At 43.3% G+C, this 13,336-nt stretch overlaps 1 protein-coding gene across 1 annotated transcript in view; it reads left to right on the top strand.

Annotated features, from left to right (window-relative positions):
* The first annotated feature begins 1,298 nt into the window (after positions 1 to 1,298).
* AXDND1 (axonemal dynein light chain domain containing 1) overlaps positions 1,299 to 13,336 on the top strand; it is a 42,863-nt gene continuing 30,825 nt past the window's right edge. The window contains exons 1-7 of the mRNA XM_054980335.1: positions 1,299 to 1,407; positions 1,915 to 2,096; positions 3,459 to 3,559; positions 5,960 to 6,071; positions 7,164 to 7,249; positions 10,594 to 10,650; positions 10,979 to 11,087. Coding sequence (XP_054836310.1) covers positions 1,299 to 1,407; positions 1,915 to 2,096; positions 3,459 to 3,559; positions 5,960 to 6,071; positions 7,164 to 7,249; positions 10,594 to 10,650; positions 10,979 to 11,087 — 756 coding nt within the window. The remainder of the gene's footprint in view (positions 1,408 to 1,914; positions 2,097 to 3,458; positions 3,560 to 5,959; positions 6,072 to 7,163; positions 7,250 to 10,593; positions 10,651 to 10,978; positions 11,088 to 13,336) is intronic.

The raw sequence follows: 13,336 nt of genomic DNA, 5'->3' as shown, positions 1-13,336 counted from the left end.
GTCAGTCGATTTACACACCACAGTATGGGGAAGAAGCAACTTCAGCCTTCCTTGTCTTGCACTGTTTTTGCCTTCTCAGGCTGGGTCCTCTATTGCTTCTGGTTCAAAAATCATGTTGTGATACATAATGTTAATGGTGGAGCCAATAATGGCTCCACAGTTCAGTTTGAGGATGCAAAAACAGCATGGGGGTGCCGGAAGCTTCCTTTCCCTAGTTGCCAGGATCACAAGCACTAAAGGGCTGGTGTGCATCTGGGATAGGGTTGCCAGGCTCCTGTACCCTCCTGGTGGGAGGGGGGAACCAGGTGGGGGGGACCTGGCACTTACCGGGAGAGTTGTCTTTGTGCACAGGCCACAGGTATGTTCCCATGCTTCATGTGGGGTCAATTCAGCCCGTTTGGAGCCAAAATTGACCCCAGAAAAGTGTGGGAGCATGCCCGCACGATGATACCACTTTAGGAAGTAACATTGCACCTGGCCATGAGCACAACCACTATGTACTTTTGCGGGTTGACTGCCAGTGGTAGGCAATCACCAGGGGGTTTGTCACCTCCCTCTGATTGCCAGCGATTGGTGAGCAATGGGGCAAACCCCCAGGAGATTACCTGCCAATGGTAGGCAACTGGGAACTCTAATCTGGGAGGCCCGAAAAGTACATTGCACATCTGATATCTCCTCATATCATCCTCCAACAAGCACAAGGACTTTGTAATGTGAAGACTGGCCCTCATTATTCAGCAGCAGTGAGCTAGAGGTGCCTGGCCAAGCTGGATGGCCAGACAGGGTGAGGCTGGGTGGACTGGTCCCTTGCTGAGCAAGGTGAAGCCAGGTGGGCACATCCCTCACTGTGGCAAGCCCTCCTTTCCCCAGGCCTCCAACTCACATCTGGCCCTCTCTTTTGGGTTGAGGTGGCCACAATGGATGTGTAGCACCCTAGGTGATTGACCCACCCGAACTCTTCCTGGTGGCCTTAATGGCTAGTCCATCCCAAGGCCTTCCAGAGATGTCTGACCATGGTGTGGAACAGGATGCTGGATTAGATGGACCATTGATTTGATCTGGCTCAGTTACTCTTATGGTCTTCTCAGAACATAATGTGTTTGCATACCAGACATGGTGCCTTCTCCTTCATTCTACTTCCTACTTGTCTAGAGAGATATTTTTAAAATTGAATTATTGCGTATATGGATACCATCAAGTTGTTGTCTGTGTGGCTTTATGTATCTCTTGTAGATTGTTTGCTGCTGAAAACATCTCTTAGATCTTGTGAGTAATCTATCCTCAAACAGCATTTCAGCATGTCTACTGACAAGGATGTAGTTCCACCGTTGCCACCTATTTCAAGACAAGAGAACAGAAAAACAAAAGAGCCATCTTCCTTAGTTCCCATCATCAAAGAAAGTAAAGGTAAATGGCCCCAAATTGTACAACTGTGGGTATAAATTGGGGGCTGATCTGTTTGGGCTGAGGGCTATATCTTGTTATGTTTGGGTTCCTGTTGGAACTGGAATATTTTCTGCAGGACAGTTTTGGAGCAATCTTAAACTAGTTTACTCAGAAGTAAGTCCCATGTCACAAAGTGGGGGTTACTCTCCAAAACTGCCCTAAGGATTGTAGCCTAAATGTCTTAGTAAGGAACAAAATATCCCATCTTCCTTTAGGCTGCAGCAGAAGGCTTAAGCTATCACTCTAGGTCCAGGTTTCCAGCAAGGAGCTTTAGGAAAAAATGCTGTTTATTGAAAACCAGTTTATACTGAAGTGGGTGGGATAGAGTCTCTTTCATAGACACACTCATACTCACATCATTGTGAAACTCGGAATGATTGAGGCAGTTGTCTTTATCCTTTAGTTTTCTGGAGGAAAATATATCTGTCACTAACAAATATCAACAGCTATCACCTGCATTTTTTCTAGAACTCCCTGAGTTAAAAAGGAAGTCAAGTGTGACCGACAGATGGAAGCATTCTCCCCCTTCCTTAAAAAACGATTATATTCCAGAAGAGATCTTTGTTGCTCTCACCTCTGCTGCCAACCCTGTTCCCTGCCCCTCATATCTGAGGCCTCCCAAGAAAACTAAACGTATGAAAGACTTCCAGGTGCGTATGATCACTGTGTACGATGATCTACACGTGTGATCGCTATTAATTTTTTCAGGTAGCATAAAATAAGAAGAATGGAAAAGTGTTCCACATGTTTGAGAACAAGTGAATTGATGTATCTGAGGACAACATAGTTGAAACGTTTTGCTATCATTCATCATGTTATTTCTTTCCAGACTTTCAGCTACAGGCTATTAATCTGCCTTTTGACCTTCTTTACATATTGTTATCAAAGTCACAATTGTTTATATTTTCTTCTGAGGATACATTGCAGTGTAATCTCATGTATTTACATTACTTGTTAATTGTCATTTTATAATGGTATCCCTTGAGATATTTTCTAATAGATTATCTATTTTGGTCTATTGATGGTTGGGTGTATTTTTTCCTTTTTGTGTTGTTCACTTTTGTGGATTGGTGTATAGGGATGCCGTATGCCTGGTTCATGCCTCCCCACCCACCCACTCTTCCTGTCTGGCAGGAAAAGCAGTGGAGAGCAGAAATGACATGGCATGATACACTAACATCATGTCCATGTCAAAACCTAGGCATGATGTCAGCACGTCAGCCAACTTTCTGGAAACTCTGTGATAATACCATAGAGTTTCCAGAGTGTCAGCTGACATCACATCCATTTTTTTTACCAGGATGTGATGGTGATGTGCTGCGCTATGTCACCTCTGTCCCTTGCTCTGCCCCCAAACCTCCCAAGGATGCTAGGCAGTGGCCTGAAATCCTTATGACTGTGTGATTAACTGGGACATAAAGACTCAGGAATCTCCATTGCTACCCATGTCTGAAGAAGGGAGCTCTGACTCTCAAAAGCTTACACCCTGAAAATCTTGTGGGTTTCTAAGGTGCCACTGGACTCAAATCCTGTTGCAGAAGTATTCTCATATGGTCAAAACAGGGTTAGCAGCACATTTTGAAAACTGAGTTAAACTTCATAATATAGAGAACACTGAATTTTTCAGTAGTATAGGGTCATCAAATATATTACAGCATACTAATTGTGGACACATTAGTCACAATTAATAAGTATATACGTGAAAATGTGATGTATAGTGTACACAGTATTATCATTATTTAATGCTGTAGATTGTCTTACATAAAAATCATCAGACTATACATTTAGAGTGGCTAAAACCTTGTCTTAAAGACCAATGTTTTCCTGAGTCTTTGCATCTTTAGTTAGACTATGCAGCATTGGAGATTTACACTGTAAATCCATGGAAGTTAATGGGCTTAGGAGGGTATAGTTCTACTCATGGCTGATTAGTTTCATTTAATAGCAGCTGTTTTTGCTTACTGGCTGATCTGAAGGACCATCTTGTGCTATCTTTTTTGCATGCTCTTTAGGGTTGCGTTCGTACTGCTGATGGGGTCTGGCAGCATTCTGTTCGCCGAAACAAGTTTCGCTACCTGATACAGAATCCCATCTGCCTGACAGGGGCAGGAAGGTAACTGTACAGGGACAACAGAGGTTCTGTGTTGAACGTATTGGTTGCTTTACATTGACCAAGGTAGATTGAGGATTTTAGAGGCCCTGTGAAAGGGGATGTTAAAGGATTATGTGTATCACATATCATGTCTTTATAAAGAAAGGTGGCTAACTTGAGGCGCAGGAGTGGCGTCGAATCTGGACAGGAAGAGAGAGGAGTGCTTTGGGGCTGACTACCTTTGCTCGTGCCTGCCTCTATTACACTACAGTCAGACTTAGATTAAATAGAGACTATGAATGGTTATCTCATTACCAGAAATAACTGCCTTCAGGCATTTGATTCAGATTCAGCAGTAGAGGGAAGGGTCACACCCAGCCTGGATTGTGCACTCCTCTTCTTCATGACTTTTTAAAACTGATTTATATTTACATGACCCTTGCTCCCTGCAACCTCTCCCCCCTCCCTTCACCACCTATATATCTCTGGCCAGTTTCTTCGTACCCTCCATACTTCTGAGGAAGAGAGCTGTGGTTCTCGAAAGCTTATGCTACAAATAAGTTGGTTAGTCTTAAAGGTGCTATTGGACAATTTACTATATTACACTACAGTGTTTTATGTTGCACAAAAGCAAAACCAACCCAAAGCATAGGTGGCTGTATATGTATTGCAGTGTGGAACAAGTAGCCCTATCTCATATTGTGCATTTACTTATGCCACAGTTTTCAAAAAGGTAAGCCACTACTATTTCAAAAGTCTTTATTTACTGTTCTCTTCTTACTTATCATACATTGTCCTAGTTTAGTCAATGCTGCCCTTTTCCTCTTAAAGCATGATATGTTGCCATGTGCAGCCAGGGAGCCATGTGCAGCCTAGATGCATCTCACAGTAAGTGTGGCCCATTTTCTAAATTGGCCCATATCCATACTAAAAAACTGAGTGTAAGAAAAGACCTTCCTTTCTCTACTTACTATAGGAACTGCTGGCCTAGGTTCTACACTGGGCTTAAGGGAATCTAGTCAGTGACTCCCACATAAAGGTTCTAAGGAACCTGTTGACAAAGTAGCAAGGCTTCTCTACAACTGTGGGAGGAAAACAGAGACTGCAGATACTGTGAAATCAGAAACAAAGTTTTATTGAAAGGAATGATTCATGCAGTGGGTGTGGACAAGTAGCAACTCAACTGGTCAAAATAATATCAAGCATTTAGCACACTCCCAGGAAGCATGTGTTAATAAATAAATATTCCAAATACTCACTCGTCTTGCAGTGTGCTCCACTCAAGAGGGGGAGGCAAGAAGTCAAAGAGAGAAATTGAGTATGTGAGTGATAGAGAATTTAGTATAGCTACCTATCTACATGGTTCAGCAAAAGTCTGGTTTCCCAAGCAGGGTTCCAAGTGTCTGCTCAGACTATAATCCAAAAAGTAATTGAATGAGATGGACAGCATCACAAACTAGGGGCTTCATAGTTCAAAAGGAAAGGGTCATCCTGGGCAAGCACAGGTACCCTTTTCAGGTTCCCTTTAGGGGCAGATTCAGGCTTCAATTATGGGGCAGGAGGTATGAGTTAAAAATATATTCTTTTATTTCCAGGCTTGGAAAGAGAGGAGGGGGAGACAGCTGGAAATATTTGGGTATTTCCAGATAAGGAAATCTAGGGAAGGTCAGGATATCTTTGGGGGCTGGGTGGTGGGGAATCCAAACCATCCAAATTAAATCAATCTGAACCAAGAACATTTTAATAAGATGAATTACTGCAACAGATGATTCTTTCTGTAGCAGAGTATTATCACAGTTGGATCTTTGTTGAGGCTAAGTTCCCTGATTAATAGATGAGTGTCTTGATTAACAATCTGAGAGGTAGGTAGTTGGCAAGGCCCATCTTCTCTCTGGAGCTGCTTATCATTAAGTATGATGAGATGAGGTGTGGCTTCACTCCCCCTACTGACTGTCCTACTTTTACTGTTGCCATGGCTGAAACCTGTGGCCTGACCTGTGCTAAGACAGGGAAAACAGAAACTGGTCCAGTACTTGAGATGGAGAATGAAGAGAAAGGCTAACCAAAATGGAGGTTTACTGGCAACCATCTTACTAGGATCCATAGAGTCTGAGGGCTTGCAGGATTCTTATATCATATAAGAGGGAAACACAGGGAAAAGATTATATAGCAACAAATTGGCTTGGAGGAAGGGAGCCAGAGACCATGTGGCCACACTGTTTCACTGGGGCCTAATGCCAACATACCCAAAGAGGATATGGGATTACAACTGCAGGCAAGAGTTTTTGAGGCAGTGTACTCAGGTAAGGGAATACCAGATGTGTCTTCCAGAGCATCTTTTATTTTGTGCAAGTCTGAATACTTAGCCTGAAGCAAAAGTGCTTTCTCAACAGAGTGTTTGGTTTCTTTATGTTTCTTAAGGGATGTCTCTTTTCTATATGATGTCATTGCTGAAAAACAGAGAAGGACTCCTCCCCCAACTCCTGAGCCAGATAAGACTGCATCCGGGACAAATCTGAAGCAGGAAACAGGGGTGGTCAAATCAGTGAGTTTAATTTTTCCTTCTTGTCAAGGCAACTGATAGCCAAACTAGATGTTACTTCTTTTATGAGTTCTCCATAGAGCCAACCCATGCTCAACGCGGTCACACAGCAGCTCAGGGGAATGGCTTCTATTTAAAAAAGGAGAGGGCAAATGGGCTTGGAAAGCTGCTACTGCGAGAGGGAGGGCTCCTGCCTTCCCCCAGGCTTTTTTCCTTGCACAAAAACTGTGCGGAGGAAAGACGTTTTCCCATTTCTGCTGCTGTCTGTGGAGTTATTGCACTGTTTTTGCAATGTATCTCACCGTCTAAATCCCCAGGTGATGCAGTAGAGATCTTGGGTTGTTGCCTGACAGTTGTGGTCAAATAGCTGAAAACAAACAAACTGAATCTGAACCCAGTCAAGTTGGAAGTAATGCTGGTTGGGAAGGCAGAGATTTTGAAGGATATTGTGCTCCTCACTTTTGATGAGGTTCAGTTGACACTTGCTGACTTGGTTAAGAGCTTAGGGGTTATACTGGATCCAGCACTGTTGTTAGAGGAGCAAGTTAATGCAGCTGCAAAAAATGCCTTCTTCCAACTAAGACTAGCCCAGAAGATGGCCCCCTACCTTGACACAGCCAATCTGGCCACTTGGATCCATGAAACAATTTCTTTTAAAATGCATTTGCCAGCCCATTTCAAACCATGCTAAATGGGCCTTGGTAGACATAATGCTTAAAGCCATTGTTTGTTTTTCCTAACCACTCTGAAATCATTGCTTCTGAATTTCTAAACCAGCATTGCCTGCATTTCCCAGAATGCAAAATGGAGGTTTGAAACTTCTTTGGAATTAATTTATTCTACTTTTTAGCCCAAAATGGCCACAAGACTGCCAGTCATACATGTGTGAGCTTAAACAGGGTTATTGCAGTAAATCAATATTAATGTTAACCACAGTTTAGGTATTCAAGCTTTATGTATGGATTTTGTCTGCAGTTGTAATCCCATATAAACTTTGAAAACCAAATTTCCTTTGAGGGGAATATGTGGGTGCTTTGAGACCATCTCATATGTAAGGTCGGCTCTTCCTGGTTCTATTTCTAGACAGGAAATATAGGAAACAGTCTTGTCCCAGAAGAATTTCACGTAGTAAAGAACAGAGGCGTGATAGGCTTGGAGTATTACGATGAGTGAGTATGATCCTATTTCCTTTTGTCATTTAACGGCTTGCACTGTATCTAGTAATTAAAGAGCTGATTTTTAAATGCTATTTTAGTCAGATAACTTATTTTTAAGCTGTCTGGTTTTTTTAATTATCTATGATTTTATGTTGAGTTGTCTTTTTTAATGCTGGATTTTAATTAGCATAATTTAATTTGATAGTGGTTGTGGGTTTTCCGGGCTGTATTGCTGTGGTCTTGGCATTGTAGTTCCTGACGTTTCGCCAGCAGCTGTGACTGGCATCTTCAGAGGTGTAGCACCAAAAGACAGAGATCTCTCAGTGTCACAGTGTGGAAAAGATGTTGGCAGGACATTTGTATCTAGTCAGGAGGGGTGGGGTTGAGTTGAGTCATCCTGTAAGAGTTTCCCAGGGTGTGGAATGCTAATGGCGGGAGACTTCACTGTATCCTGAGGAGGTTCTTTTGCATATGGATTGGTGCTTGATGTGCTAATCTTCTCTGCAGGGCTATTGTCGAGTATAGAATGTTTTGTTAGCCTGGTGTTTTTCAGAACTGGAAACTATGCTCTGTTCATTCTTAAGGTTTCTTCTTTCCTGTTGAAGTTTTGCTTATGCTTGTGAATTTCAATGGCTTCCCTGTGCAGTCTGACAAAGTAGTTGGAAGTGTTGTCCAGTATTTTGGTGTCTTGGAATAAGATACTGTGCCCTGTTTGAGTTAGGCTATGTTCAGCCACTGCTGATTTTTCAGGTTGTCCAAGTCTGCAGTGTCTTTCATGTTCTTTTATTCTTGTCTGGATGCTATGCTTTGTGGTCCCGATGTAAACTTGTCCACAGCTGCAGGGTATACGGTATACTCCTGCAGAGGTGAGGGGGTCTCTACTGTCTTTTGCTGATCGTAGCATCTGTTGTATTTTTCGGGTGGGTCTGAATACTGCATGAAGGTTATGCTTTTTCATAAGCTTTCCCATCTGATCAGTAATTCCTTTGATATATGGCAAAAACACTTTTCCCATAGGAGACTTGTTTTTCCTTGGTTGTTTGATTCATCCTGGGTTTGATTGTTCTTTGGATTTCATTTCTGGAGTAGCCATTTGCCTGAAGTGCGTGGTTTAGATGATTAATTTCCTCATTGAGAAAGTGCGGCTCACATATCCGTCTGGCACGATCCACTAATGTTTTCATTATGCCTCTTTTCTGTCGGGGGTGGTGATTGGAGTTTTTGTGTAAGTACCGATCAGTGTGAGTTGGTTTCCTGTAGACCTTGTGACCTAACTGAAAGTTTGCTTTGCGGATGACCAAGGTATCCAGAAATGGGAGTTTTCCCTCGGTTTCTTTCTCCATTGTGAATTGTATGTTCAGGTGGATGTTGTTGAGATGATTCAAAAACCCCATCAATTCTTTCTCCCCATGGCTCCAAATGATAAATGTATCATCCACAAACCGGAACCATACACTAGGTTTGTGGGGTGCATACACTAGATATTGTGGGGTGCATATCTATACTCGACAATAGCCCTGCAGAGAAGATTAGCACATCAAGCACCAATCCATATGCAAAAGAACCTCCTCAGGATACAGTGAAGTCTCCCGCCATTAGCATTCCACACCCTGGGAAACTCTTACAGGATGACTCAACTCAACCCCACCCCTCCTGAGTAGATACAAATGACCTGCCAACATCTTTTCCACACTGTGACACTGAGAGATCTCTGTCTTTTGGTGCTACACCTCTGAAGATGCCAGCCACAGCTGCTGGCGAAATGTCAGGAACTACAATGCCAAGACCACAGCAATACAGCCCGGAAAACCCACAACAACCATCGTTCTCCGGCCGTGAAAGCCTTTGACAATACATAATTTAATTTGTTTTTAATTATTTTTATTTTGTAAACTGCCTCAGGCAGATTCCTGAAAAGGTGGCATAAAAATGTTCTAAACAAAATAATAAGTAAACCAGAGGGGGCAGTGTGTCTAAGAACAATCTGGGTGGCTCTGGTCAGGCTTGATTCAGATACAGGCATGCATTTAAGAAGCCCTAAGCACCTAGTTAGGTTTCCTATATCACATCATTTAACTCCTGGCTTAAAGCCCAGGCTTTTCTTGTATTTGTTTGCTTAAAATGTTTATACCCTTTGCTTCCATTCAGCTGGTACCAGAGTGAGTAACCAATGAATAACCAAATAAATAAGGATAATAAAACAGTAAAACAATTATCAATAAAACACATAGCAAGTACCCACTTAATAGATCAATGCCCAAGTAGTCCAGGCAGCTGATAAATCCTTAGACCTTCTCCAGTATCAGGGAACCCCAGAGGCCCTCCTGAAGAGCTTAGTTTTTGCAGCCTTTGTGAAATGCCTTCAGAGCAGAGACCCTCCTCTCCTTTGGGAGTTTGTTCCAAAGGGCCAGGGCAGCCACAGAAAAAGTGCATAAACAGGCAGCAGCAGAACACACCTTTGTGTGTGGAGGTGAATCACCAATAGATGACGTTAATGCCAAGAAGAGCTGCAACGTGAACTCATATACCGAGGTGGTCTCTCAAATATGTGTACCCCAGTGTAGCCCTATTGTCTTATAAAGCAAGTGTAAGGTTCTGCCAGGTAGATCTCAATGACTTCACTACATGAGTCCAGAACTGCATGAGTTAAAGCTTTATTGATAATCTCCTCGTTCAGCAATCCATTACAGGTTCATTGCCAGGAATGAAGTTCTGCGCCAAGCCTCAAGTCTAAATTGAATTCTAAGTACAGCCCAGTTCCCACCCTCCTTAGTTGCCAGCCTAGTCTAGGTTCCCACTTCCCATCCCCTAATAGCTACGGTGTATATGTAAGCAAAAGCAAAGCAACTACGGATGAGACCAAAGAGGATGTTTTAGAAAGTTCAGGAATTCCAAGGTTATGTATCCATGACAACAGTTCTTCTTCTCAGGGGAGAGGCAGATAAGCTTGGGAGGGCCCCCCTCCTCTGTACGCTTCCACAGGACAGCCACAGCTGTCTCTAACATAAGAGCACAATGTCCATTAGAGTCCAGTCCTTGGCCCAGGCTCTTACGCTTTCAGGTCGGGGGGTTGTCAAGCCCCTGAAGTATGGCAGGGGATGCCAAGACCCTGACAGCAAGTTAGGCTCTGAAAATGTTCTCCACTAGAGTAATGAATGCTCAACATCCAGTTTTTCTACCATTCAGGATCCATTGTGGGGGGAAATGCACATTGTGTGACAGAGCTCTTATGCCACATACAGTCCCTCAAGCTCTGCTCCTGCAGTAGGAGTGGACTGAAACTAATAAATACACTGTTGAATGCTGTGACCCAGAGAACTTTCTCACAAAACTTTAAAAAATTCTATTAATTGCAGTAAGTATACCACTCTACTTGAAGACCATGAAAACAGACTACGGGTCTTCCCATCGATGTAAGTAATCCTCTACATCGAGGAGCTTTTTGCATTGGATGTTCTGTATTGTTTAATCAGTGTGGTGTAGTGGTTAGAGTGCTGGACTAGAATCTGGGAGACCCAGGTTCAAATCTCCACACTGCCATGGAAGCTTGCTGGGTGACCTTGGGCCAGTCACACACACACTGATCCTAACCTACCTCACAGGGGTGTTGTGAGGATAAAGTGGAGGACAGGAGAACAATGCAAGCTACTTTTGGTTCCAGCTGGGGAGAGAGGCAGGGTATAAATGAACTAAATAAAATAAATTAATTAATGCCCTTCCACCCTGGCTCTTCTTTGTTAGGAAGCCGTCTGGGAGGCTGGAGGTCATCCAGCTGATGAAGGTCATGGACACCATGCTGGAAAAGGCTGGAGTGGATAACGAGGCAACAGGGGTGACGGGACTTTCTCAGGTAGTATTTCATAGCAGTCCTGATGCAATCTAATTTTCTTCAGTGTTGCACATTTCCAGTTGAGTCGCTCATGTTTACAAGGGGCAGTTACCTGTACTGGATGAAAACAGGCATTTGGTGGCAGTGGCAGTTCCTCTGTCTAAAATGTTTTGTGTCAGCATAGCCATCCTCAGTGGTGGCGAAATAGCCCTGTGTGCTGCTGGCATGTATTGGTGCACCAGTCTGAGACTTCCTTATCCTGTCAGACCATTGGTCCATCTATCCCAGCTCTCTCCATTCAATAGGTGGCTAGCCCAGAGCATGGCTACAGAAGGCAGTGGGCGTTAGTGGCACTGCAGGAGCTGGAGGGCATACAGTCCTTGCTCTGTTGTGCTGCTGTCTTTCTCCCTTGCTGGTACCCCAGAGCAGGACTACACAAGCTGTGGCTTGTCCAGTTTCATGTGTTTGACCTGAATTGTGTGTGATGCTTGACTACCGTTCCTGTTTTTGCACATCCAGCTAGGCAGCAAAATCCAGAAATCCTGGGCGGCTTGCCATACGTTGCTAGTGGGCTATATTCTTCTTGGAAGTGTAAGAATCCTGGTAGCCTGGATTAGGTTGAAATTGTCCCATGTGATAGGTACCTCAACATTCCTTCGACATTGGGGGGCACTGCGTGTCTCTCTCTCTCTGTGGATTGTTTTCCTGATTAACAAGATACCTCTCTTTGTCTAAGACGGGAATGCCTCCTGACTCCTCCTCTCCTTCTGTATTGTGAGATATTCTCTCCCTTCCTTCATGGTTTTCCAAGGAGGAGGGCACACTTTTTCAGATCTCCTGCCATGAAGGCCTAATCCTTATATCCACATGCAAGTTTGATGCCAAATTAGTTGGCCATGCCCAATAGGGAAAGTTTACTTTTAGACAAAGATTCTTTCTTCTGTCTCCTACAGAAAATTGCTAAGGATGGCATCTGTCTCAATAAACTATTGTTTCTACGGTTTAATTGCCTGAGGATTAATCACCGCACATTGTAAAAAATGCTTTTGACTGGATAACTACTACCAAACAAAATATAACTACTTTCTAATACCTCCAAAACAAAGGGGGGGGGGGCTCATATGTACTACTGCACTCAATAGAATGGCACGGACTTTCATTTCAGGCTGCTGCTGATTTTCAGTTAAGTGGTTTGTTCCCAAATAAGACTCATAAAGGGAGGGTAGGATGTTGGACTAGGATCTGGGAGACCCACTCTGCTTGGTGGGTAACTTTGAGCCAGTCACACTCTCTTGAGCTGGTCACCCTAACCTACCTCACAGGGTTATTGTTGTGAGGATAAAACAGAGGAGGGGAGAACAATGTAAAGCACCCAGAGTTCTTTGGAGGAAGGGCAGGATAAAGTTTGAAAAATAATAATAGTGGAAAGTAATATTAGCTTTTCTGATGGAGAAATAGTATACTGTAGCCTACAAAGTATAGTTCAGCAGTTAAGGTGGAGATAAAATTAGCATTTTATGGGTGGTGAAGGATGTTTGATGGTTCCACTGCTGCTCTCAAATGATAGTATTTTTGTTTTATTGGAACATGCACAAGAAAAACATAACTTCAGGGTTTTAGAGAGGTTCTGATTGAAAAGCTGACTGTAGAAGCAGCCTTTTGGCTTGTACTTGTGATGTCAACGACTCACGTCCCCTTCAATCCCTGGAGCAGTTTTGCAAGTTTTAAAAAAACTGCATTTGGGGGAGCGGGTAAAAATTGATAGTATGTATTTTAAAATCACACTGCTTTATTATATACAAGGGCTGCCCACCTGATGCTTGATTGGCGGGACAAGCCGAGGACCTACCCAGTTTTTGATTCACTGGCATGTCTGTCTGATGCCAACAGCCAAAGTGGGCTCACTCTGGGAACAGAACCTGCTGTGGCTGCTCTTGAAATCCTACATGTCAGCTCCATCCTTTTAGGATCTTCAGAAATAGCACTTTGCTCATAAAGAAACATCTTGCAATATCATAGAATCATAGAGTTAGAAGGGGCCATACAGACCATCTAGTCCAACCCCCTGCCCAGTGCAATATGTTTGTGTTTCTTTCTCTTAGCATCATCATATTTGAGGGGTCATAAGGCTGATGAAGCGTGGTGGTGTTCACTGATAGTACTACCAGTGGGCAAAATACTTTAAAGAAGTAAGCCAAAATGATGGGTTCTTACAGGGCCTGTTCCAAGTTTTTTTGGGTGGGAGGGTTGGGCAGAGAGTGCTCAGCCCC

This window comes from Eublepharis macularius, chromosome 5 (genome assembly GCF_028583425.1).
Source record: "Eublepharis macularius isolate TG4126 chromosome 5, MPM_Emac_v1.0, whole genome shotgun sequence".
NCBI lineage: Eukaryota > Metazoa > Chordata > Lepidosauria > Squamata > Eublepharidae > Eublepharis > Eublepharis macularius.
Note: the sequence above shows the minus strand (reverse complement) of the source record. Positions and strands in the feature narration are given on the sequence as shown.